Source organism: Acanthamoeba castellanii (genome assembly GCF_000313135.1).
Source record: "Acanthamoeba castellanii str. Neff unplaced genomic scaffold scf7180000084624, whole genome shotgun sequence".
In the NCBI taxonomy this organism is placed as follows: domain Eukaryota; phylum Discosea; order Longamoebia; family Acanthamoebidae; genus Acanthamoeba; species Acanthamoeba castellanii.
The window spans coordinates 71,690-95,060 of record NW_004457269.1 but is presented as its reverse complement, the minus strand read 5'-3'; the positions used below and the strand labels follow the sequence as shown (position 1 = coordinate 95,060).

At 56.4% G+C, this 23,371-nt stretch overlaps 11 protein-coding genes across 11 annotated transcripts; 6 read left to right on the top strand and 5 right to left on the bottom strand.

The window, feature by feature from the left end:
* Window positions 1–10: 10 nt before the first annotated feature.
* ACA1_362550 (methylmalonatesemialdehyde dehydrogenase (acylating), putative) lies at window positions 11–2,974 on the bottom strand (the record flags this gene model as incomplete). The annotated part of the gene is made up of 11 exons (XM_004333736.1): window positions 11–115; window positions 241–404; window positions 676–844; window positions 945–1,116; window positions 1,506–1,657; window positions 1,744–1,860; window positions 1,953–2,251; window positions 2,329–2,407; window positions 2,483–2,644; window positions 2,709–2,828; window positions 2,930–2,974. 11 exons carry the CDS (start codon window positions 2,972–2,974, stop codon window positions 11–13), a joined length of 1,584 nt encoding a protein of 527 aa, XP_004333784.1.
* A 521-nt stretch (window positions 2,975–3,495) lies between these two features.
* ACA1_362540 (zinc finger, C3HC4 type (RING finger) domain containing protein) lies at window positions 3,496–5,617 on the top strand (the record flags this gene model as incomplete). The annotated part of the gene is made up of 8 exons (XM_004333735.1): window positions 3,496–3,630; window positions 3,738–3,938; window positions 4,021–4,259; window positions 4,332–4,535; window positions 4,612–4,804; window positions 4,905–5,096; window positions 5,191–5,257; window positions 5,424–5,617. 8 exons carry the CDS (start codon window positions 3,496–3,498, stop codon window positions 5,615–5,617), a joined length of 1,425 nt encoding a protein of 474 aa, XP_004333783.1.
* A 439-nt stretch (window positions 5,618–6,056) lies between these two features.
* ACA1_362530 (ammonium transporter subfamily protein) lies at window positions 6,057–8,225 on the top strand (the record flags this gene model as incomplete). The annotated part of the gene is made up of 8 exons (XM_004333734.1): window positions 6,057–6,252; window positions 6,340–6,433; window positions 6,504–6,585; window positions 6,675–7,066; window positions 7,138–7,285; window positions 7,352–7,881; window positions 7,967–8,019; window positions 8,107–8,225. 8 exons carry the CDS (start codon window positions 6,057–6,059, stop codon window positions 8,223–8,225), a joined length of 1,614 nt encoding a protein of 537 aa, XP_004333782.1.
* Window positions 8,226–8,905: 680 nt separating this feature from the next.
* On the top strand, window positions 8,906–11,425 carry ACA1_362520 (ammonium transporter subfamily protein; the record flags this gene model as incomplete). The annotated part of the gene is made up of 12 exons (XM_004333733.1): window positions 8,906–9,098; window positions 9,184–9,277; window positions 9,369–9,450; window positions 9,541–9,646; window positions 9,712–9,961; window positions 10,027–10,174; window positions 10,251–10,402; window positions 10,479–10,641; window positions 10,708–10,856; window positions 10,949–11,062; window positions 11,148–11,249; window positions 11,347–11,425. The coding sequence occupies 12 exons, from the start codon at window positions 8,906–8,908 to the stop codon at window positions 11,423–11,425; spliced, it is 1,632 nt and encodes a 543-aa protein (XP_004333781.1).
* Window positions 11,426–12,029: 604 nt separating this feature from the next.
* Window positions 12,030–13,562, top strand: ACA1_362510 (EF hand domain containing protein; the record flags this gene model as incomplete). Its single annotated transcript, XM_004333732.1, has 8 exons — window positions 12,030–12,081; window positions 12,368–12,468; window positions 12,557–12,671; window positions 12,796–12,879; window positions 12,971–13,104; window positions 13,193–13,289; window positions 13,381–13,463; window positions 13,545–13,562. The coding sequence occupies 8 exons, from the start codon at window positions 12,030–12,032 to the stop codon at window positions 13,560–13,562; spliced, it is 684 nt and encodes a 227-aa protein (XP_004333780.1).
* Window positions 13,563–14,059: 497 nt separating this feature from the next.
* On the top strand, window positions 14,060–15,076 carry ACA1_362500 (uncharacterized protein; the record flags this gene model as incomplete). Its single annotated transcript, XM_004333731.1, has 1 exon — window positions 14,060–15,076. One exon carries the CDS (start codon window positions 14,060–14,062, stop codon window positions 15,074–15,076), a length of 1,017 nt encoding a protein of 338 aa, XP_004333779.1.
* Window positions 15,077–15,379: 303 nt separating this feature from the next.
* On the top strand, window positions 15,380–17,446 carry ACA1_362490 (uncharacterized protein; the record flags this gene model as incomplete). Its single annotated transcript, XM_004333730.1, has 10 exons — window positions 15,380–15,541; window positions 15,643–15,702; window positions 15,770–15,818; window positions 15,901–16,225; window positions 16,306–16,451; window positions 16,504–16,677; window positions 16,744–16,837; window positions 16,899–16,984; window positions 17,059–17,183; window positions 17,285–17,446. 10 exons carry the CDS (start codon window positions 15,380–15,382, stop codon window positions 17,444–17,446), a joined length of 1,383 nt encoding a protein of 460 aa, XP_004333778.1.
* Window positions 17,447–17,658: 212 nt separating this feature from the next.
* Window positions 17,659–18,021, bottom strand: ACA1_362480 (uncharacterized protein; the record flags this gene model as incomplete). Its single annotated transcript, XM_004333729.1, has 1 exon — window positions 17,659–18,021. The coding sequence occupies one exon, from the start codon at window positions 18,019–18,021 to the stop codon at window positions 17,659–17,661; it is 363 nt and encodes a 120-aa protein (XP_004333777.1).
* Window positions 18,022–18,715: 694 nt separating this feature from the next.
* On the bottom strand, window positions 18,716–19,652 carry ACA1_362470 (uncharacterized protein; the record flags this gene model as incomplete). Its single annotated transcript, XM_004333728.1, has 3 exons — window positions 18,716–19,222; window positions 19,283–19,387; window positions 19,464–19,652. Coding segments are annotated over 3 exons (801 nt in total), but the record flags the coding sequence as incomplete, so codon positions are not given.
* A 144-nt stretch (window positions 19,653–19,796) lies between these two features.
* On the bottom strand, window positions 19,797–20,109 carry ACA1_362460 (uncharacterized protein; the record flags this gene model as incomplete). The annotated part of the gene is made up of 2 exons (XM_004333727.1): window positions 19,797–19,881; window positions 19,946–20,109. 2 exons carry the CDS (start codon window positions 20,107–20,109, stop codon window positions 19,797–19,799), a joined length of 249 nt encoding a protein of 82 aa, XP_004333775.1.
* A 1,294-nt stretch (window positions 20,110–21,403) lies between these two features.
* Window positions 21,404–23,371, bottom strand: ACA1_362450 (uncharacterized protein; the record flags this gene model as incomplete). Its single annotated transcript, XM_004333726.1, has 8 exons — window positions 21,404–21,582; window positions 21,607–21,661; window positions 21,809–21,829; window positions 21,889–22,068; window positions 22,129–22,242; window positions 22,365–22,709; window positions 22,776–22,945; window positions 23,197–23,371. 8 exons carry the CDS (start codon window positions 23,369–23,371, stop codon window positions 21,404–21,406), a joined length of 1,239 nt encoding a protein of 412 aa, XP_004333774.1.

The following is a 23,371-nucleotide window of genomic DNA, read 5'->3' as shown; positions in this document are numbered from 1 at the left end:
CAGTAGTCGTCTAGTGCTTGGAGAGGATGGGCATGTTGGTGCCGAACTGCGAGAGGTCCTCCTCCTTCCACAGGGACGTGATCGTCTTGGTCTGCGTGTAGAAGTGCACGCCAGCCTGTGTGCGACACGTTCACCCCAAACACACACACGGCCACGTCAGCGCACACGTCATTACGCACGACACGACACGGCACACGAAAAGAGAGGAAAGAGGAGAAGGAGCGTGTGTGATGTATGTACCTTGCCGTAGAAGTGGGAGGCGCCGACGAAGGAGCCACGCGAGCCGGTGAAGGAGAAGAAGGGAAGGGGCACGGGGATGGGAATGTTGATGCCCACCTGACCCACGTCGATCTCGTGCTGGTACTTGCGCGCAGCCGCACCGGAGCGGGTGAAGATGGCGGTACCTACGTGCCGTGTACAGTAGTGCGGTGAGCAATCATTCAAAACGTAACAAAAAGTTGGAGAGTTGTCATTCGCGTGTGCAAACCGAATGATTACAGTCTCAGAGGCTGTTTAGTGTTTGATCTCATAGGACATCTATCGATACTACTACTTCTTGTTATTAAAAATAGTTGTTATTTGGGTCCTCATATTTTCGCCTTGGCTCATCATCGAGAGAGTTGTAAAAATAAATATCAATAAATAAATAATATCCAGCAATAAAGCGGCGCGTACCGTTGCCGTAGGGGTTGTTGTTGATGAGCTGGATGGCGTCCTCGAGGGTGTCGGCGGTGAGGCAGAGCAGGACGGGGCCGAAGATCTCCTCCTTGTAGCACGTCATGTCAGGTCGCACGCCCGTGAGGACGGTGGGACCCACGAAGTTGCCCTTGGGGAACTCAGGCACCTGGTTGCGCAACCGCACATGTAAGCGCGAGCGACACACGCATACGAGTGTGGCATGACATGTGGGTGGGTGGGCGGGCGGGCGGGCGGGGACAAGGTACGGAGACGTTGCGGCCGTCGAGGGGGATGGCGGCGCCCTGGTCGACACCGCTCTGGATGAGGCGAATCACGCGGTCCTTGGACTCCTTGGTGATGAGGGGACCCAGGTCGGCGCCGGGGGTGAAGCCAGAGCTCAGCTTGAGCTTCCTGGCACGCTCGACCAACTCGGGGATCCTGCGTTGCCGCACCACGTAACAACGCAACTGAATTAGCCAAACAACATTCACAACAACAACAACAACTACACTTGGGTGTAGTTGAAAGTTGTAATTTCCATTGGGTCCACAACCCGCACGCGTGAACTTCCGCTCCGTGCGTGACACGGAGCGGAGGGCGCGAGCGGAAAGAAATGCGAAGCCAAAGAGATGCGAGCAAGGGCCGCTCTCACACAGCAATGACTCAGGAAGACTCCATCGGCCACCGCAAGGGTGGATGTGTGCCTCGATTTACGATCGCCCATCACAAGGGTGGACAACGACGAGGCACGGGAGCCCAGCTCTAAGGGCCGTGTTACACGACACACACGACACACGACATGGACGAAGAGAACTTGGGGGTCGTACCACTCCTTGCTCTCACCGATGAAGACGGCGGTGGAGAGAGCCATGCAACGCTGGCCAGCAGCGCCGAAGGCGGCGCCGACGAGCGAGTTGAGGGTGGCCTCCTTGTTGGCGTCGGGCATGATGGCGGCGTGGTTCTTGGCGGCCATGTTGGACTGCGCGGTCGGCACCGAGGGAAGGTGAGCAAGTGCCCCGAGAGAGGATGCGGTGTGCGGGCGTGGCACTAGGAAAGAAGACATACCTGGACGCGCTTGCCGTTGGAGGTACCACGGGAGTGGATGTGGCGACCAGCGGCGTCACCACCGACGAACGAGATGGAGCGAATGGCAGGGTCGTCGCAGATGAAGTTGACAGAGTCCTGGACGTCGTAACAGCAATCAATGCACTCCGGTCAGCGGTCTGGTGGCGAGACGAGGCCAGGCGAGGGCAAGAAAGAACATAACAACGTACGTGGGCGCCGTGGATGACGTTGAGGACACCCGGGGGGAGGCCGGCCTCACGGGCGAGGCGGGCGATGATCATGGACGCGCCGGGGTCCTTCTCGGAGGGCTTGAGCAGGAAGGTGTTACCGCAGGTGACGGCCAGCGGGAACATCCACAGGGGGATCATGGCGGGGAAGTTGAAGGGCGTAATGCCGGCGCACACGCCGAGGGGCTGGCGGTAGCTGTAGGTGTCGATGTTCTTGCCCACGTTCTCGGCGGTCTCGCCCATCAGAACGGTGCCGGTCGAGCAGGCGTGCTCCACGACCTCTGCAAGCCACACGAGACGTAAGAAAACACAAAAGAGGTGCGCCAAAAAAACAAAGATGGAGAGGTTGGTGCGGTACCGAGGCCTCGGAAGACGTCGCCCCTGGCGTCGACCAGGGTCTTGCCGTTCTCCTTGGTGATGCAGCGCGCGATTTCCTCCTGCACGCGCCGAAGTGAATGCCGTTAATTTGATGAGAATAACGTTGTGATCAATTAATTGCGGCAGAGGCGCACCATGTTCTCGCTGATGAGGGCCTGGAGCTTGAACATGACGCGAGCGCGGGCGCTGATGGGAGTCTCGGACCACTGAGCGTAAGCCTTCTTGGCCGAGTCGGAAGCAGCCTGCATCTCGTCCTTGGTGGCCATCGGCACACGGGTCACCAGCTCTTGGGTGGCCTAATGGCATGACCGCTCGGTCAAATCATTGCACCCCACATTAGCCTCCCCCTGTACTACGTACGGGGTCAAAGACATCGACGAATTCGGTGGCCTTGGACTCCACGAACTCGTTGTCGATGAAGAGCTTGGTGGTGCTGGCGAGAGGCGCCGTCGAGGTGTGGAAGCGAGCGATGGAACCAGCCTAGTTTGGAGATCGTGAGCATTATGATATCATCCAGATTAAATCGGAACATTTCCGAATCAAAGACCCGCAATGGCAACATGCTACAAAGTATTGCATACCTTGCGAGGAGCGGAACGAGCAGAGAGCCTAGCAATCGACTGCATGGTTGGTTGATGTGGGCACCGAGAGAGGAAAACGAAGATCAACGCAGCCACGACGAGAAAGGAGGCCGCAACGCCTGGCCAATCAGAAATCAGAGCAGTCCCAAGCGATCCTTTGATATCGCCAGTTCGGAAATTTCTCTTGCTGCCGCGTCAGGGTGCCCTCGCAGCGGGCTCGCCCGTCTGCGCCGTAGTTCCTTGTGGCGTGGTCACTACAACTTACGCGAGCGTTGTGGTGACCACGCAGAAGTAAAGACCAAACTCTCTCTTTCTCGCTCTCACGTGCGTGGTGCGCAGGGCGTACAGCGTGATCAGTGCGACTCCACGCTGCCGAACCTGGCTGCTTCTGCCCGCGCCGCGGGAACGGCCAGGCTTGTTGACGCCAACGGGCCACAATTCGGCGGATCGGCTTTGCCAGCCAGTCAGAACGCGCGACGTGGCCGCAGAAGAAGAGGCAAAAAAGAAACACAAGAAAAAGGGGCAAACAAATCAATACGCACACGAAGACATCAAAAACACAGAGAATGGGGCTCAATTTATGGGCCTACGCGGTTGGCAGCACCGTGCTCGCGGTGGGGGTGGTCGTGAATGCGCTGCACACCAAGGAGCAGTTCTACCCTGCCGCGCTCTACCTCTCCAAGTCGAAGGCATGCTCGCTGGTACGGCACTCACATTTCCAATGTAATCTCTGGGTGGCGCCACGCCTCACCATAATTCACAGGTGGTGGGCAACTTCGCGCTGGTACTGGTCCTACTACTCGGCCAGGCGATGAAGAAGCTCTTCCTGGGCAAATTACGAGAGATTGAGATCGAACACCTGACTGACAAGGTGTGGGGCGCCGTTATGGACATCCTCCTCACCATGACGATCTTTCGCTCAGAATTCAACACGGTCTTCATTACTTGGTTTACGATCCTCATCTTCTTCAAGATCTTCCACTGGCTGGCCCAAGATCGAGTGGATTTCGTACGCGAGCCCATCACGCGCTGCCTTGCCATGAGTTTTTCGCTCACCCGACAACTATTGTATGATCTATGGGCATCCACAGATCCAACACTCGCCAGTGTCTGCGCTGACCTCGCTGCGCATCTTCTCGCTGATGGCCATTCTGTCCGTCGTGGACGTCGTTGTGCTCTATCGTGCGGCGGTCGTGACCATGGCCAAGGGACCCTCAATGATGATCCTCTTCGGCTTCGAGTTTCTCATCCTCCTGGCCACCGTCGTCTCCACTGCGGCCAAGTTCATCATCAACGTCATTGACAGTCGGCAACAGGGCACTTGGGAAAGGTGCACCTTCACAACACTCGATGCTGTTACCCATATAGCAGGATCCTGCTTACTCACCACGCTCGAATGCAGGAAGGGAGCCATCATCCTGTACCTGGAAGTGATTACCGACATCTTCCAGCTCCTCGTCTACCTGGTGTTCTTCGGCCTCATCATCACTTACTACAGCCTGCCGTTGCACATCATCCGCAACGTCTACTTGACGATTCGCTCTCTCAAGCAATGCGTGGACAGTCTCATGCGCTACCGCAAGGCCACCACGAACATGAACGAACGGTAAAGCCCCTCTTCCGCATGAACATGAGTGTGGTTGTTGTCGCCATTCCGCTCAACTCATTGCGTACATCGCCAGATTCCCCGACGTGACGGCCGCTGAGTTGGCCGACACCGAGCAAATATGCATCGTGTGTCGCGAGGAGCTCACACAAGGAAAGCGGCTACCCTGTGGCCATATTCTGCACTTCCACTGCCTCCTCAACTGGCTGCAGCGCCAGCAAACTTGTCCCATTTGCAGGACGTCTGTACTCGACGCTCCGGCCCCCGTGGTACTCGCCCGTCCATCTCGTGTCTTCCAATAGTCGCACCATTGGTGCTGGCCCAGGCCGTTGGCTTACCTCAACACTCCTTCGTCTCCCTCACGCGCAGCCACAGCCACAACAGCAGCAACAACCACAACAAGCCCAGCAGTTCAACTGGCCACCGCAGGTCCAGGAACTGTGGGACCGACAGGTGCAGATGGCCCAGATGGCCGAGGCAGATGCCGCGCGGCACGGTGGTGGCGAGCATGCGGGTGTCCACCAGCCGGAAACACACCAAACCACCCAGGAACCCCCCGCAGTACTGCTTTCTCACTCACGCCTCTCATCTTCTCCGCCTCCTCCTCACATACGGGCGCCACTGACACATTTCGTTGCCCACTCTGCCTCTGCAGTCTATGAACTACGCCGCCGACGGAGCAGTCGAGCAATTGGCTGCTACGCTGCCTGAGATCCTTCAGGGTATTCAGGTGCTGCAGATCCAAGTGCAATCCCTGCAGGTACCGCTGGTCTCCCACCAGTAGCCCCGGATTTGTGCTTTTTCTATGGTCTCATACCTGGCTGCAGGAGGAACTGGCGCTTGTCCGAGACAAAGTGGACGTGGCCGAGCAGCGGGCTTCATCGTCAGGATCCTCTTCATCATCGCCAACGCCTGCTGCCGCCCGAGAACCGCCGAGGGACGAGGGAGACATCGAACGAGTCATCGACTCCTACGCGTCGCGGTTCGGCTCTGGTCTGTCGCCCAACGAGCTCAACGACAGGAAGGCGCTCCTCCGCCGGCGGATGAAGGCCGCCGTGGCCTCCTTCAAGGACGGCTACTAGTGGTAGCCGGAGCTGGTTTCCTCCCCACCTTCTTCCCTTCTGTAAAGCCCCGCTACGACGACCGACGCTAGCGGCACGTACCACCAATGTAAGTAGAAAACGAACAACGCGCGTAACACTCGTGTACTAGACGAGTTAGAGTTGACGCGGCGCACGTGCAGCGGTAGTGCGAGACTCATCTCTCTATCTTGCTTGGTCGGTCCTCTTTCCTTATGTTGTACGACGACTGGCCCTCTATATCGGGTGATGGCCCCGACCAAAAGGCGACAGCCATCGTGGAGTAGAGGCGTTAGCTCAGAAGGAATAGGTCCTTCTTGCAGAAGAAGTTCCTTAGTCGGCCGCGAGAACTCCTCAACTGGCCCTCTCCGCAGGTAAGAGCTGGACCTCTCTTTCTCTTGCTCTCCTGTAGTTCACCACCGAGGCTTCTGTGTTGTTTGTCATGGGGTATGATGCGCAGGTGTGTGAGGATGAGGGGCCGACCAGCATCAGCTGCATACAGGGAGGTGACACGGCCTACATACTGCTCTGCACCGCGCTGGTGTGGCTCATGACGCCCGGGCTGGCGTTCTTCTACGGAGGTCTGGTGCGTGAGAAGAACTTCTTGAACACCCTCTACATGAACATTGCCGCTATCGGTACTGCCCACCCCTCTTGCCCAAGCCCAGTTGCACTGAAACCGTTGCTCATCTCCACTATGTGTGCGCCCTCTTCCTCCATCTAAGGCGTCGTCACGATCCAGTTCGTGTGGTTCGGCTACTCGTTCGCCTTCAGCTGGTACTCCAAGGGCTTCGGTGACGGTGCCTGGGTCGGTCTCCGGTATTCACCCTTCCGACTTGAGTTCGCTGAAAACTGGGTTGTAACCTATGTACCCATTGCAACTTCACAGTGACCTCGGCCGCGGCCCTAACCCGGACTACGCCACGAGCATTCCTCACGATATCTACTCCTTCTTCCAGCTCACGTTCGCCGTACGCTCACTCACTCCCTCTCTCTTCTCCCTCTCTTTCTTGAGCTCTACTTGCCTGATGCTTGCACGCACGAATGCTCATACCGGCAGATCATCACGACTGCTGTCATATCGGGAGCCATGGTGGAGCGGATCTCGTTCCGAGCGTGGGTCGTGTTCATCTTCCTCTGGACCACCGTGGTCTACGACCCCATCGGTAACACCCCCAGCCCATCCCTCAAGTCACTGCGGAAACCAACGCGTTATCTCTCTGCAGCGCACTGGGTGTGGTCGGCCAAGACCACGTCTTCGGGCTACGAGCTGGGCTTCCTGCGCGACCTTGGTGCGCTCGACTTTGCCGGCGGTACCGTGGTGCACATGGCCTCCGGCTTCTCGGCCCTCACGGCCTGCGTCATCTGCGGCCCGCGCCACAACGTTGACCTCAAGTCGCCGCCCGAAGCGCACAACGTGCCCCTGTTTGTGCTGGGCACGGCTATGTTGTGGTGCGAGTGGCCTCTTGCATCATACTTTCACGATGTTGGCTCGCTGACGCCGTAGATTCCCCACCTCGCAGGTTCGGTTGGTTCGGCTTCAACGGCGGCTCCGCCCTGGCGGCCAATGATCTGTCTTCGCTCGCCATGTACAACACTCAGATCGCCGCCTGTGCTGCTTTCACGACCTGGATGGTGATCGACGCCTTCTTCAAGCGAGCCGTGACAGTGGTAAGTACATCACCATCACCATCAACATCATATCTCTGACCCCATTCAACATCGCCACCACTTCAGGTCGGGCCTTTGTCGGGAGCCGTCGTGGGCCTGGTGGCCATCACTCCGTGCTGTGGGTTCGTGCACCTGCAGAGCTCGCTAGCCATCGGATGCATCTCCTCGCTAGTGGCCTGGCCTCTGATGCACATCAAGTCCCGCTACCTGGCCGGTCGGTGGTTGATGAAGTACGTCGACGACTCGCTCGACGTCTTCCTCTGCCACGGTGTGGGTGGCATGCTGGGCGCCTTCCTGCTCGGCTGGTTCGCCTCACTCGAAGTCAACCCGGCTGGCGCCGACGGCATCCTCTTCGGCGGTGGCAAGCTGCTCGGTTGGCAGGTGAAGCGATCTCTCGACATCTCTGCACCCTCTCGAGCCAGCTTGCTTACCCTTTTCGATTCGCAGATCATCGCCATCTTGATCACCATCGCGCTGTCCGTGGTTGGCACCGCGGCCATCCTGATCTTCCTCAAGTTCACCATCGGCATCCGCTACTCGCCCCAGACCCAGGGCAAGGGCGTCGACTCCGTCGCCCACCTGTCCTTGGCTTATCGGTACCCACAACTCGTCGAATGCTGTGCTTCGTTGGCGTTGAACGTTTCCGAAACTATTTGCTCTCGCGACCTTGTCGTCGCTCAGGTTTTCGGAGGAGAACCCCGATGGCTCTGTGGTTATTGAAGACGAAGAGGGCGGTACGCCAGCTTAGCTTATCTTCAGCGCTTGTCCCTTCATCGTCACACGTACTAAACTTTCTCTTCTCTTCTCTTCTTGCTTTCAAGGTTCGCTTGCGAGCCGGATCGCGGAGTGGAACCTGTTGGACTTCACCGTGCGCCACATCCGAAAGTGTCTCGGCAAGGAGGCAGCCGCCGACGACACCGAGATGAAGGAGGTCAACTGAACTGCGCCCATCCTAACTCTCTCTTCTCCCTTTTTCTTCCCAATTTTGCGCGTCACAACTCAACCCTCCATCTCAGGGTTGAGTTGTTGGCGTTCGTCTTCCTTCCACCTCTTGTAACCAATACCGTGCGTTGTGCACACACACACACGCGCGCGCACACAAAAGGAACCACAGCACACGACACACACGCGCTCACACCAGAATCAGCCCACGGCACATTTTAAGGAATGTGTCATTATTTGTCGACAGTGTCCCATCGTCCGGGAACAAGTCGGGGTGAAAAAGTTCCACACGACGACACCTTCTTCCACCACCCCTGAGCCTTGGCCGTTGGCTGCGGGGCTGTTGTTGGACGGCGGCTGACTCAGCGAGGGTACTCCAAGTGGCAGCGGAACATAACAACGTTCAAGCACCAAACAGCGCACAGGCCACGCGTCATCAGGCCATATTCGCACACGACGTAGCGACGGTTTAGCACTAGTCTTGGGGGCGAGAGCAGTTCTGCTGATACCGAGGTTGAAGAGGAGGAGAGTAGGACACGCATAGGTCGGAGAACAAGGAAGAGAAGGTCAGTACGTTGGGCACCACGTCGACTTTCTTACTGTTTCTCTCTCTCTCCACTCGGTCCCTCCATTCCTGACGTGTCTCGCACCCCCCCCTCTTCCCTTCCTCTAGCAGCCATGGTCTACGACGCAGCAGCATGTGCCCTCGACGCGAGAAGCACCGCCTGTATCGACTCGGGCGACACCGCGTACCTCTTGGTCTGCACCGCGCTGGTGTGGTTCATGACGCCCGGGCTGGCGTTCTTCTACGGAGGTCTGGTGCGTGAGAAGAACTTCTTGAACACCCTCTACATGAACATTGCCGCGATCGGTACTTGCCTCGCGGCCGCCCCTTTTTCTTTCTTTTTCTTTGTTTCGCCAACAACCGTCGCTCCCTCCCTGGCACCAACGTACAGGCATTATCACAATTCAGTTCGTGTGGTTCGGCTACTCGTTCGCCTTCAGCTGGTACTCCAAGGGCTTCGGTGACGGTGCCTGGGTCGGTCTCCGGTACAGCTCTCCCCTCCCAGCCACCCTTGACAAGTACTTGCCGGCGCGTAGCGGCAGCGAACCAGGGACTGACACTCGTCCGTGCTCGCAGGGACCTCGGACACGGCCCGAACCCGGACTATGCCACAACCATCCCCCACGGCATTTACTCCTTTTACCAGCTCACGTTCGCCGTGCGTTCTTCACCACACAAACACAACAAGATTAATAAAACCATAAAAAAACCAATAAAACTAAACACCTGCGGTTGGCGTGATGTGCAGATCGTGACACCGGCCATCATCTCTGGCGCCGTGGTGGAGCGGATATCGTTCCGTGCCTGGATAGTCTTTATCTTCCTCTGGGCCACTCTTGTCTACGATCCTGTTGGTAGCTGCACTCCCTCCATTTTCCACTTCTCGCCTCTCTCTCTCACACACACACACTCTCTGCAGCGCACTGGGTGTGGTCGGCCAAGACCACGTCCTCGGGCCTCGAGCTGGGCTTCCTGCGCGACCTCGGTGCGCTCGACTTTGCCGGCGGTACCGTGGTGCACATGGCCTCCGGCTTCTCGGCCCTCACGGCCTGCATCCTTTGCGGCCCTCGCCGTAACGTCGACCTCAGGTCGCCGCCCGACGGTCACAATGTGCCCATGTTCGTGCTCGGCACGGTCATCCTCTGGTTCGTCGACTTCCACCACGCATCGTCAGCTGGCAGCGCCTTTGCGCAGCAGTCACCCGGTCTCACATCTCTGAGGAACACTCACACAGGATCGGTTGGTTCGGCTTCAACGGAGGTTCCGCCCTGGCGGCCAATGACATTGCGGCGCAGGCCATGTACAACACCCACATCTCCGCCGCCACCGCCTTCTCCACGTGGATGGTTATCGATGCGGTCACCAAGCGCGCCGTGACTTTGGTACCTCTACGCCCGACACCCTTTGCCTCTAGGCGTGCTTCTTTGGCCAACTCGTTGCCGATATGCTGCGTAACAGGTCGGACCACTTTCGGGCGCCATCGTGGGGCTGGTGGTCATTACGCCCTGCAGCGGCTATATCCACTTCCAGAGCGCCCTCGCCATCGGCTGCATTGCATCGTTGGTGGCCTGGCCCTTGGTGTACCTGAAGGCGCGCTATATGGCCGGCAGGTACAGCACACTCTACACAATGCTTGGTTGTAGGGTGGTGTGGGGACTCACCACCCGTAATTCACCTGCTGGCCAGGTGGTTCATGAAGTACGTCGACGACTCGCTCGACGTGTTCGTCTGCCACGGTGTGGGTGGCACGCTGGGCGCCTTCCTGCTCGGCTGGTTCGCCTCCAAGGATGCCAACCCGCTTGGCGCCGACGGCGTCCTCTTCGGCGGCGGCGAGCTGCTCGGTTGGCAGGTGCGCGCTTTTCTCGTCCTTCACCTCTCCCGGCTGCTCTTGCTCACAGTGCCCTTCTTTCTACAGATTATCGCTATCCTGCTGACGATCGCTATCTCGGTCGTGAACACTGCTGCGATCCTGCTCTTCATCAGGTTCACGATCGGCATCCGATACTCCCGTGCGGAGGAGGACAAGGGCGTCGACGTGGTCGCCCACAGACAGGTGGCCTACCGGTAAGAGCAGACCCTGACCACTGTCGTTGTATACCTCCGGCCTCCCCCTCTGCTGACCCGTACCAACCCTGGCACTTCTTCGCACTCCCCAGATTCGAGGATGACCAGATCGACGATGCCTTGGCCGATGGAGATGACGCGGACAAGTCCATGCTGGACCGACTGGACGAGTGGAACATCCTGAACCTTACTGTGGGTCAATACAAGTACGTGCACACGCTGCGCGCAAAGAAGAGAAGTGTGTGTGTGTGTGTGGCTCAGCACTGACAGCGCCTGTGCGCCCCTCTGCAGTAAGATGTTTGGCAAGAAGCAGGACACGCAGAAGGACACTGAAATGAAGGAGGTCAACGGCGACGACGATTGGGAGCGAAAGAAGGGCAAGGAGAACGACGAGTACGTCACTTCCCCTTTCTCCTTTTTGTCTTGCCCACCTCGTGCTTGCATGTTCTACGACGCTCACCACATCGCGCTCTCGTTTCCGATCGTGCAGTGACAACGACGACAGAAGTCAGATCGTGTTCGGTGGTCGGTTCGGCCAGGCTTCGTACGCCGTCAACAAGGAGGTCTAGGATCAGTACGAAGTTATGTTCGAAAGATCTCTCTTTTCTCTCAAAAGATGAGGTATTCTATTTTTGTTCACCTGGCGAGGTGTAAAGTCAAAACAAATGTCAAAACAAATAATAAATAATAAAATGCAGAACTCTGGTTGGCAAGTTCGGACGAAATGCGGTCTGCTGGCTGTCGGCAATCTGTGGTATCCGCTCGGCGACCAATCCCAGTGCGTGCGTGTGTATAACCTTCTCTGAAGGTGGTTTGCCAACAGCCCACGGTCGGGGCACCATAACTCCAACTGTTTGAGCAAACACTCTTTCCTCCACACACGCACCAACAAACGATCGCAGCGCAGGTATGACCATCTTTCATCTTTTCTGCAGCTCGCGTCGCTGCCGCTTTCGCACTTCGTTATCGGCGTGGCTCCAAAACATATTTTAATTTCAATTAATTCAAATCAATTAGCAAGATGTACGGACAAGGTTACGGCGGCGGCTATCCTCCTCAAGGCGGCTACCCTCCTCAGGGTGGCTACCCTCCGGCTCCTGGCGGCTACCCTGGCGGTGGTCCGCCCCCGGCGCGTACGGCGCACCTTCGCCCTATGGCGCTCCTCCCCCTGGTATGTATGGTGCTCCTATGGGCAGTCATGGCGCTTATCCTGCGGGCGTGATGGGTACGTGCGCTTCATTGGCAACGCTAAATTCGAGAGAGTAGAGCAACACAAAAATCAATCAGATCTGATCTGCTGGTATCTGTGACGAGAGGCAACCAGATCTGATCGATTCGTGTTGTTACAAATTTGCCCGAATTTTATGCCCATCGATCTAACGCGCACCCTTCACGTCCTCGATCTTGTATTATAAACATTTATTATTCATGTTTTTCCATGCAACGCTATCCATTTGCCGCTCGATCTACATCAAATATGTGTTCTATGTTCTATATTCTATATTACACAGGCGGACGTCCTGGCGGTCCCCCCGGCACCATGGTGCACCAGCAGACCACCACCGTGGTCACCAACGTCGGCCCGCCTCCCTCCAGCTTCAACAACAACTGGGTACGTGTGCTCGCCCACAATCGTTGATGGCATGCGTTCACCAGCCGCGCTCTCCACTGACCCTCCCGGCGCTTACGCCCTGCTGCAGTTCTCGTCGTACTACAACCAGATCCAGCAGCAGGAGATGTACGAGATCCAGGCCTGGTTCCGCTCGGTGGACAGGGACGGCTCTGGCTCGATCACCGCCAACGAGATCGCCGGCAGTACGCACCACCTCTCTCTCTCTCTCTCTCTCTCCTCTCTGCGACGCCCCTCTTGCCCTCACGCGCAGTTTGTGCACGAATGCTGACATCACCACGTCCCCGTTTGCCCCCCTCCTCTTAACAGTCACCTTCAACGGCGTGCCTCTGGGTCTGGACGTGGCCACCAAGCTGGTCCGCGTGTTCGATCGCGACGGCAACAGGAGCATTGGTTCGTTACTCGATGTTCATCAGCACTCCGAATGTTTCGGAGGTGCACGCCTAATCTTCTCTATTTCTCTCTCTCTCTCTTTTGGCTCCAGACTTCTACGAGTATGCGGCGATGCACAAGTTCCTTGCCTCCCTGCAGGCGGCGTTCTTTGCTGCTGACAGGGATCGCAGCGGTACCATCGATGCCAGGGAGATTCACAACGCCCTCGCCGCCGCCGGCTTCCAGGTACCATATCAAGCCTAGGCTGAGTGGTGTGTGTCACCGTGCTCCTGGGCATTGTATTGATCCCCTCCCTTTTCTTCGACGCCTGCAGGTTTCCCTGCCTGTCGTACAGACCTTCATGATGGTCCACAACAAGACGGGCTATGGTGTCAACTTCCACCAGTTCCTCCTCATCTGCGCCACCATCGGTACGCCGCCGCCCCCTTCGCCCCTCGACAATCGGATGTGGATCCGGCGGTGGTGCTAACCATCCCCCTTCCCCCATCCCCCGCTGTGTAGCCCAGGGCCGTTCGCTGTTCCAGTGGCGCGACCCCCAGCGGTCGGGCCGCATCACCGTCACCCTCGACCAGCTGTTGGAGCTGGTACCCCCCCCCTCGCTCGACTCTTTTGCGTTGCTCACCGTCGTTGTACTCACTACTTCTGGCTACTCGCTCGACGACCAGGTCGCACAAATGTCGTAGATGGCCGGACCGATGCACCAAGGCCAGGCAGCGCACATTCCGTGGCACTCTTTTTCACAAACCAGAGCAGTCCTTCTATCATCAATACACTCTTCTTTGCCCCAATGTCGCACATCCCTTTCGCCGCTCCCTCCCTTTCTGCAGCAGCACAAGCTCGATCCTCTTCCTCTGGCCGATGCGTGGGGATCATGTTGGCACGCGTTGCGCCCGTGCAACAAGAGGAAAGGGGGGGGGCGTTCACTGAAGAGTGGCATCGCAGAAAAAAGTAGGAAGGAAGAAAACAAGTAAATGTCGACATTGAGCTCTGCGCGCAACAAATACAGGACGAAGGCCATCTTCTGATTCTTTGTCTCAACCAGTCGCCAAATGCCAGCCCAAAAATCAAGCCAATTACGACAACTGAGACTGTGCCGATTCGAAGACTTTGTCTAGCTAGACGAGATAGATTTTTTAAAAATTCAATAGTATTAGAGAGAGACAGGGAGAGACGAGGAACGATGGTTGATCTGGCGTTCAGCAAACGAGGTGGAGATAGGTGCGGTGGTCGCGGTGGGGCGTGGTCGATCGATGAGGAAGAGCTTGATCTGCTCGTCGAGGAGTACGCGTTGCCGCTCGAGCCGCAGTCGCAATGGGATGATCTGGTCGAGGAATCGAACCGCTACTTCAAGCGCCAGTACAAGGAGGTGCAACTGAGGAAGCGCGACGAGGACACCGCTGCCAGCATCGCTTGCCAGCACTTTAATCTCAATCACGGGGCTTCTACGTCCGCGTCGAGACAATCGATACCGAGCCGCATCGCTAGCTTGTTTGATATGACCGCCGCCGTCGTAGCTGCCTACTTCACCTCCGAGCTGCGCGACTGCCTGCCCGACGACGTTCTCACCGCGGTGCAGAGGCACATGACCAAGGAGCGGCAGATCGAGTGCCTCCACGAGTACAAGCGCTGGGCCGACGATGGCGGCCACCCCGGTGCTGCGACTACGACTACGGCTTCGAAGACCAAGACGCTCGTCAAGTACTGCCCCTACGACGCGCAGGGCCGCAAGCACGGCCAGGCCCTCGAGTGGCGCCCTTCGAGCGGCGCCCTGTGGCGCTCCACGCGCTTCGAGTTTGGTCTGCGCGCGGGCGACTACGTCGAGTACTTTGCCGACGGCACCATCAAGGCGCTCGAGGTTCAGTACCGCGACGAGCGCGTCCACGGGCACGTCAAGTGGTGGTACGAGAGCGGCCGCCTGGCCGGCCAGCAGACCTTCGTCCACGGCCTCAAGCACGGCGCGGGCCACGTGTGGCGCGAGGACGGCAGCCTGTGGCGCTCCAAGAACTACCGCGACGACCGCAAGCACGGCATCTGCCGCACCTTTGACGAGGCCGGCCGCGTGGTCAAGTCGAGCCGCTACGACGGCGGGCGCAAGCGCAAGGCCGGCGCCGCGGAGCTGACCACCAGCTGCCCGGGCGTCAATGCGGCCGCTGTCGTTCCCGCGTCGTGGGAGCCGTCCCTGATCGGCAGGGTCTAGAACCGTCGTCTTCGTCCCTCTCTGTCTCTTTCTTTCTTCTTCGTTCTTTTCTTAAACAAATTAAAATGATTATTTAAACTGTTTATTTATTTTCTCTTTGTTTTCTCGGGACATATCAGCCTGGCGTCGATTGGGCTTGGCGCGAAAAAGGAAAAGGCGACTATACGGAGAAGAAGGAAAAACAAAAGACTAAAGAATCGGATTGATTGATGCTATCGAGGGGAGCTGGTTCTTCTTCTTGAGTCAGCCTCTCCCATTAGTTTTTGCGCTCCACTCTCCCTCTTGATGATAGAAAAGACCATCATGAAGTACATGGCTGCGGCCGTGTTGATGGTGGCTGCGATCATGATTGGGGCGGAGGCGTCGGTCAATGGGCGACATACCCTCTTCATCGAGGAACTCTGCTTCCCCGGCCAGCAGCGCTGCCTCTCCGAGGTGCTCTGGCAGGGCGACCACTTCGAAACCGTTCGTTCAGCACCACCCCCCCATGCATACAAAGCCTCTGCCCAAGCTGGGCAGTTCTCAAAGCCTTAGGAGCTCATCTTGTTCGCTTCGATGATGAACAGGACGAGTTCAGCACTGATGACCTGCTACCGGCCACTGGCGGCTCTGGCACGAGTCTCACAGTACGCTGCACCTCCTCTGCACCTCTTTCGAAATGATGGTTTCTCTTTTGTTAAACAATAAACCCAGACCACCGGCGACACCGTCACCTCGAGCTCCAGCGGCGGAAGCACCAGCGGTACACCTTCCTCCCCTCTAGCAACGCAACACATGATCGCTTGCTCACTGCACTCGCACACACTCAACACCGCACACACCAGGTTTCCCTGGTTTTTATGCCAAGCGGGAGGAAGAGGGCGGTACCGGCTTCGCTCCCGGGCGCGAAGCGGTGGACGGCGTCGTCGACGATGAGAAGGCCGGCCGAGCGTGGGGCACGGACGACGACATGGCGCGCGAGGAGGAGGCCAAGCTGATCGAGGCCGAGCGCCTGCGCGTGCAGGAGGAGACCGGCATCTACATGGCCACGAACCAGTTCGACGAGTTCGAGGCCGGTAGCGTCGTTCGCAGCCGCGACTCCAACATCCTCAAGAAGATCGAGGAGCTCTACGGCGGTATGCCCTGGGCCAGCCCCTTCACCGAGGCCAGGTCAGTAACTGTGGTATCTGCTACAGACTTCACAGTTCTATGGCTGATCAGCTTTGGTGCCGCGCTCATTGTTTCAACAGAGAGAGCCTCAAGCAACTCCGCAACGTTACCCGGCGCTCGAACGGCCACCATAAGCGCGCGGCGGTGGTGGAGAGCATTCGTGGCGGTGGCGTGGCGGGCTCAATCAACGTCGCCTCCTTCGACGTCCCGCACTCCTCTCGCCAAGGTACTGTCTTGCCCTTCGTCATCATCACCTTCAAGTCCTGACCCCTCGTCAGGTCCTGTGCGAGCGTACCCGATCAATTCGATCCTGGGCAGCTCAGTGAAGCGGATGGACGCGCGTACGGCCGTGGGCATTGGCGGAGTCTACTCCATGCTCGAGGGCGTATCGGGCAACTACCCCGTACACTTCCGCAAGCGAGTCGACTCCTCGTCGCCCTTCATCTTCCAAGGTGCGTCCAACAGCTCCCCACCACGCACCGCGTTCGGCTCAAAGGCTGAAATCATGATTTGCGCAGCGGCTACGGACTTCGACCCGTACGGGACCTGGCGGTTCGGCGATCCGACCGACAGGACTTGCCCCCACCTCTTCAACTTTCAGTTCGTTCTCAGGTGCGCTTGCAACAAGCTACAACGTTTACGGCACAAAGCCTATTCTCATCACACTTCACAGGCTGGAGCAGAGGATTGCCACTCGCCTTGAGCTACACCTGTCCTTCGTGGACGCCATCATCACCGAAGTGAAGATGAGCATCGCCCGTACAGCTACCTTCTTCCACATCCCTTCGCTCATCATCACTTGTTAATTTGTGTGTGTTCCCCTATATGTCTAGCCTCCAAAACTGAACAGTCACCGCTGTATGAGGACGTCTACTTCATGTACCGAGGCCTCACCTACTCCCTCTACGATTCGGGCACCCTCATCGACAGCGGTGCCCACACCGACGGATTCCGTGATGTACGTTGAACCCAATCAATCTGATGGTTGGCAGCGGCTCACCACCAACCATCGTTTCTCTTCGGGGTGCTGTTGATGAACGCGGCTGCTTCGAGCAACAGGGTGTCCCGCCGGTGCCGATTCCGGGTGGTGCCGAGGGCTGCTGCGAGGAGATGCCCTGGAGCTTGAGCCCCGCGCCGGACTGCTCGGCCTTCGAGCTCAACTACCCCGTCACCCTCAACCCCAGCCCAGCGCCCCTCCAGCCATGGGACGTGGACAAATGAGCCTTAGTCTTTGGGTTGAGAGATGATGAACTGCAACAACATGAGGTGAAGTGAGGAAGTGGTTGTTTGTTAAAACAAGAAGTTGTGGAATGGTGAAACATCAGCTCTTTGGTGCTATTCTTATCTGGTGGGTGTTTACATGAGTGTATTTACATGCACCACTATCTACATGCTGATGGTCTGAAAACATACGCTCAGGACAGGAGGGGCTATCAGCCCCACTTGTAGAAGTTGTGCTTTCCCTCGCCGTTGTTGTCGCTGTGATTGTAGGCCTGGATGTTGCCGCCGCTTCCCAGCATCTGCTGCTGGTCCTCCTCATAGTGATGCTGCTGTTGGCCGTTGTGGTTGTGGTGGTTGTGGTTGTGCATGAGGCTCTCCTGCCGTCTGAGCAGATCCTCGTCCAGGCCGTGCTTGTACTCCACCTGGTCGTGGTCGTGAAGCATCTCGACGGCCCAGCTGAAGTTGACCCCGCGCCTTATCGACTCCCGCTCCATCCCGTCCTCGCTCTGCGGCTCGGGCACGCGCAGTCGCTCGTCGATGGCCAGCCCCTGGCGCTGGAGGTCCCTCACGTCCATCTCGTTGCCTCCCCCCGCGTTCTGTTGGAGACTCGCCATCGCAGGCGACGATGCTGAAGAAGAAGAAGAAGAAGAAGACCCGAAGTAGTATCGTCCCCCACCCAGCGCGTAGCGCTGACTCCACCCTCCTCGACTCATTGACCTCGCAGCGTACATGATAATGATGACAATATTCTTCTCCTTCTACTCTATCTTCTCTCCTTCTTCTCTACTCGTGAGTAGCTCTTGTGTTGTTGGTGTGATGATGGTTGGTTGTTGAAGTGTTCTGGTTGTGGCTTGGCCGCCTCTTGGACGCAGAAAACCTGGCAAACCGGGAAATTTCCCTTCGCCCCGGCGCGCGCAGATTGGCGGTGTGCCGTTCTCAGCAAGAACGCCTGGAAAATTCTCAGGTCCTGATGGCAGCTCCCGCCCTTGGGCTTTCCCTCCTGGTTGGGCTCCTGCACGCCCCACTGTCGGCCTGTGTTACTTGAACTAGTTTGGTCTTCTACGGAAGCTGCTAGACGAAAGGGGAAAGCAAAGGGGGGGGGAAATGCCATAGGTTTCCAGACAATGGCGTTTTGGAGGGAAGAGCTTTGTGGGAGATCTTGGTAGACAAGAGAGACGGCAGTTCAAGACATGTGGTTGATACAAAAGAAAAGAGAAGAGAAATGAGGTGGAGGTGTGAGAGAGACCGTCTGAACATGATCAGACAGAGCTAGACAACGCCAGCAGTAGAGGGGGAAGAGAGGAGGGCCTCAATGCCAAGCTGGCGCTTGAGGTCAGTGTTGAGGAAGGGAATTGATGCACAGCCTTCAAGGACACAGACCTGCATCCTCATAAACCACCACTCCCACACCGTCCAAAGCATGTCCATGGTGGAGGTGCCACCATAGCAGGGAGACCAGTCATGGAAGGTGGCCTTCAGCATGGACTGAAGGGTCTTCATGCTGTCATTGCAGAAGGGGCAGAGCCCCCCAGCACTGAGAAGGTCAGTGGCATGCTCAGCAATCTCATGCACATAGTTGGGCTGATGGTGGCTGCAGATGATGGTGGTGAAGGTCTCCATGACCTGCCTCATGTTCACCTGGAACCACACCATGTCTTCCTCATGAGAAGGGAGCAAGGGGTCAAAGATGTACATGATGTGGAACAGGCGGCGGACTGATTCACAGTCAGCCACCTCCAGTGGAACCCCAACTGCAGCACAGATCATGGGGAAGGCCTGTCAAGACAAGTTGAAATTGTGCAGATGTGAGGGCAAGACAAAGGGAGAAGGAAGTACCTTGAGAAGAGCAGCTGCATGGCAACCTTTTAGGTGCCAGCCTTGCATGGGCACCATGTTGGAGATGGTGAGGTGCACCCATTGGCCAAACAAGACAGAGTTGAGCTTTGAGGGAAGGGAGAAAGGCGATGTGAGCAAGCAGAGGGATGAGGGATGAGGGGGTGAGGCACAGTCAGCTTACCTTGACCAAAAGGACTTGGTGGTCTGGCTGGTTCATTGTCCAGTTGTGGAGCCAGTCAACCACCAGGTCGCCAATGCAGGTGAGTGCATGTAAAATGCAGAACACGACGTCATAAGGCTCAACACCTTCTACCAGGGGCTCAGTGCAAGAGGGATCCAGATAGCCTCCCAGGCCCTGTGCAGCGGCCTGTCTGCACACAACATCAACACAAAGCAGCCAGGAGGATTGCAAGCCAGGGAAGTGGCACAGCCAAAAGCAGTAGATGCAGCACCATTCCATCAAGCTTGGCCCTTGCCAGAGGAAGAACCAAAGCATCAGATCATTGGAGCACACTCAAAGGGTGACAGGCACAGTGAAGGATGGCTTGTTGCTGGGCCAAACAGTCACAAAGCCATTTGCCTTGGCCTCAGAGAGGTAACTGCATGCAGGCAAGTGTGGGAAGTGAGCAAGAGGCAAGTGGATGGAGGAAGGAAAAGGGGAACCTGTTGTTGGCATGGAGGATGGCTTCAAGGTGAGGCAAGTGGGAGGTGGTGTGCATCAAGACACTCAGGAATTGGAAGTGTAGAGTTTTGCACAGACACCCAAGGTTCCAAAACATGTAGGTCTCAGCGTAGGTGGACTGGCCCCCTTGAGGGTATTCATCCATGCAACAGATGATGTCTAGACAAGTCACATATTGGAAGTGTTGGGTGATGAAGGGGTGGGAGAAGACGTAGTTGATGATGTCAGAAAGTGGCCAGACTGTTGCAGCATGACCATTCAACACAAATGTCCACAAACCACAGACCTTGGTGATCTCATCATGCCAGAAGGAGTGAACAGACTCCACCAATGGGAGGAGACAGGGAACCAGTGAACCTGAAGATGAGAAGAGTGAGCAGACATCAGTGAGTAGGAGTAGAAGACATACCAGTAGACAAGTGGAGAGGATGATTTTGAGGGTTGTGGGGATCCTTCCCAAGGTAGAAGATGAGGTGTTTGTACTGACTGAATCGCCTTGTTGTCTGTGGTGAAAGTGTGTTTATTGCATAAGAGAAGAGGATCACAAGGTTCCTCATGAGGTGGTGTCCTTGCTGTTTTGCCTAGCTGTGGTATGCCTGTGAGGAGGAGCTGGCTGGGCGCGAAGGCGTCTTTGCTGTGGGTTGTTGATGAGCTTGTGATCTTGTGTCATTGTGTGGTGCATGCTTTTCAGCATGACCACAAACTCCATCCCCTTCTGTTGCATTGGGGAGGGCTCGTGGGAAGGCAGAGCTGGTAGGTGGAGGGAGGGATGTGGTGCTGTAGTAGGGGTGGTGTGAGAGTGGAGCTGCTGTAGATGTGGCCAGAGGAGTCAGATGTAGGGTTCTTTCTTTGCCCAGTGGCCGGCGCTGAGATGAAAGTGGTTGGTAAGCTTGGCAAGCTTCTCTATTGGTAGGTGCTGGAGTTGGTTGTGTGTGTAGAGCTTGTTGACATCAATGCCCTACACAAAACATCTTTTGTTTTTGTACTACATGTGCAGACTGAGAGTTGGGGGCGGTGGCATACCTTAACAGCCAATGATGGTGTGGCAACTGGACTCTGCCAACAAGACATGAACACATGTTAAGATACAAGAGAAAGAGGGAGAGAGGCTGGCATGTACCAGGCTTTGTGTTCTCTTCTTCCTCTTCCTCTTCCCCTTCCCCTTCGTTCTCTTTGTCCTGTGACCTGATCTTGTCCTTGAATTTCTGTGGCTCTGAGCTGGGTGTTCCTGATGAGGATTCTTGCTTCTCTTGCTGACTGTACTCCTGCCCTTGCTCTTTGGTGGGCGCTGGCGCCTTGCTGTGTACATGGGAGCTGATGGCCTGCACAGACAAGACTTAGTCATTCCCAGACTGGAGCAGAAAAACGTCTAGATGTACCTCCAGTTGCTGCATTAGGCCAGTGTCTATCTCTTTGTGGGTGGGCACATGGCTCTGCACTCATGCCTGGAGCCAAGGCCTGAGGCTTTCTGCCACAACACCTGCATCAGTGGGCTGGTACACCACCTGCCAGATGTGGCCACTGTGGTCAGCATTGGTCCACAGGTGCCTGATGCACCACGTGCAGACTTCAATGTTGTGTGGTGGGACATGCAATGCACAGGTGATGCACTTGAACACTGGGCGTAGCACAGCACAGGCACTTGTCACATGACTTGGTTGGGTGCTCTGGCTCCATGTTGTGCATGAGGAGCATGCCTGCAATCTGTATAGACAAATTAGCATAGTGTCTGGACATACACTCAACAGGAATGGTTTGTGTACACTAGGCCTGGTGGCTTAGGCCTCTAGCCCCTGGTTGCTCTGAGGGGGGGAGGCTGTGTGTGACATGGCAGGATGCTGTACCTTGGCTAGGATCTTGTCTTCCTTCACATGGGCTAGAATGATGAGCTTGCTGCTGGACCATGTGTTTAGTGTTCATGTACTGTTTTGTCTGCTTTGGCCTTCTTCTCTGATGGCTCTTGCATCAAGGGGTCCTTGTAGGCCGCTGCTGCTGGGGTGTTGGGGTGCTTGTGCTTCTTGTGATGGTGGTGGTGCTGCTCCTTGGTGTCTAGCTTCTGCTTCAGCTCCACCACCTCTGCTGTGAGCTTCTCATTCTTGGCTTGCTGCACATTCCATGCCACTGGTGAGTGTGTTGTGCAATTTGCAAGACATGGAATACATACCAGTCCAGACACTGCTTGGTGATGAAGTGTCTGGTGGTGCTCCAGTTGCCATGCCATGATTGCTGTTGCCAAGGTGGGGTTGTCTTGCGCCTCCTGCCAGGTCCACTTGGTCTTCTTGTTTTTGTTGTACCATACATGATGAGCAAGATCTTGGCTGTTGTTGACACTACCTATTGTGTACTACACTTACACAAAGCTCTGGTTAGATTGTGCACACAAATTGTTGATGTCTGTACCTTCTTGGGTGTCTTGGAGCTCTTTTGGTCCTCTTCTTCTTCCTCTTCTGTGTTGTCATCTTCCTTGCCATTGCTGTTGTTGTTGTCCCCCTCCTCCTCCTCCTCCTCCTCCTCCTTGTCACTCTCAGCCTTGTGATGTGCATGGCTTGACTGAGTGTGCTTTGCAATGGGCCCCTTCTCCTTTGACATCTGCCTCCCCTTGAAGTGGTGGTGCCTGTAGTTGGTTGTGTTGATGTTCTGGTTGTAGAGGTTGTGCTGTGCTGCTGCCAGTGTGGCATTGAAGGTCTTGATGACAGGCATGTAGATTGTCTTGGCTTCCACAGGGGGGGTTGCCTGCTCCCATGACTGCAACATCATGAAGATGCCCCACCAACAAAACTGATCCATTAAGACCCTGTCTAATGTTAGTACAGTGACAATGTACATGTAGGTTGCTTCTGCAACATAGGAGTCAGCTTGGTGCATTGTGCACTTGCGCAAGTTGAGGTCTTGGTTGAAGTAGTGCTGCTTGCAGAACCTGTGTACATCCATGTAGTTTGTGTTGCACTTGTCTAGCACTTGCACCACATCAACAAGGATGTCTGCAAACATGCAGTTGGTGAGGTTAGCATTGATGGACCATGTCCACTCAATGTGGGCAAGCTCTCACAGCAAGCCCTTGAGTTCAGGCCATATGACTCCCTTCTTGAAGGTAGTTGTTGAGCACACAATCAAGCAGTCACTTTGCTCCTGCCATATTCCCCCCCCCCAATGCCCACAACTGTGTATACACACACATTACCATTACAAGTTGCAGCTATTCAACACACAGACAACCATACCTTGAAGTGACCAATCTCATCTAGGTGGATCCTGTGTGGTGGTGGAGCCTCAGTCTTGATGGGGGCTTGGTTGACTGCCTGGGGTGTGGCCATTGCTGCCAGGTGGCCCAGCACCTGTCTCATGTCTAGGTTGTGCTCCACCAGGAGTTCAGCAAAGGCCTGAGGAGCAGGGGTATTGTGGTCCAT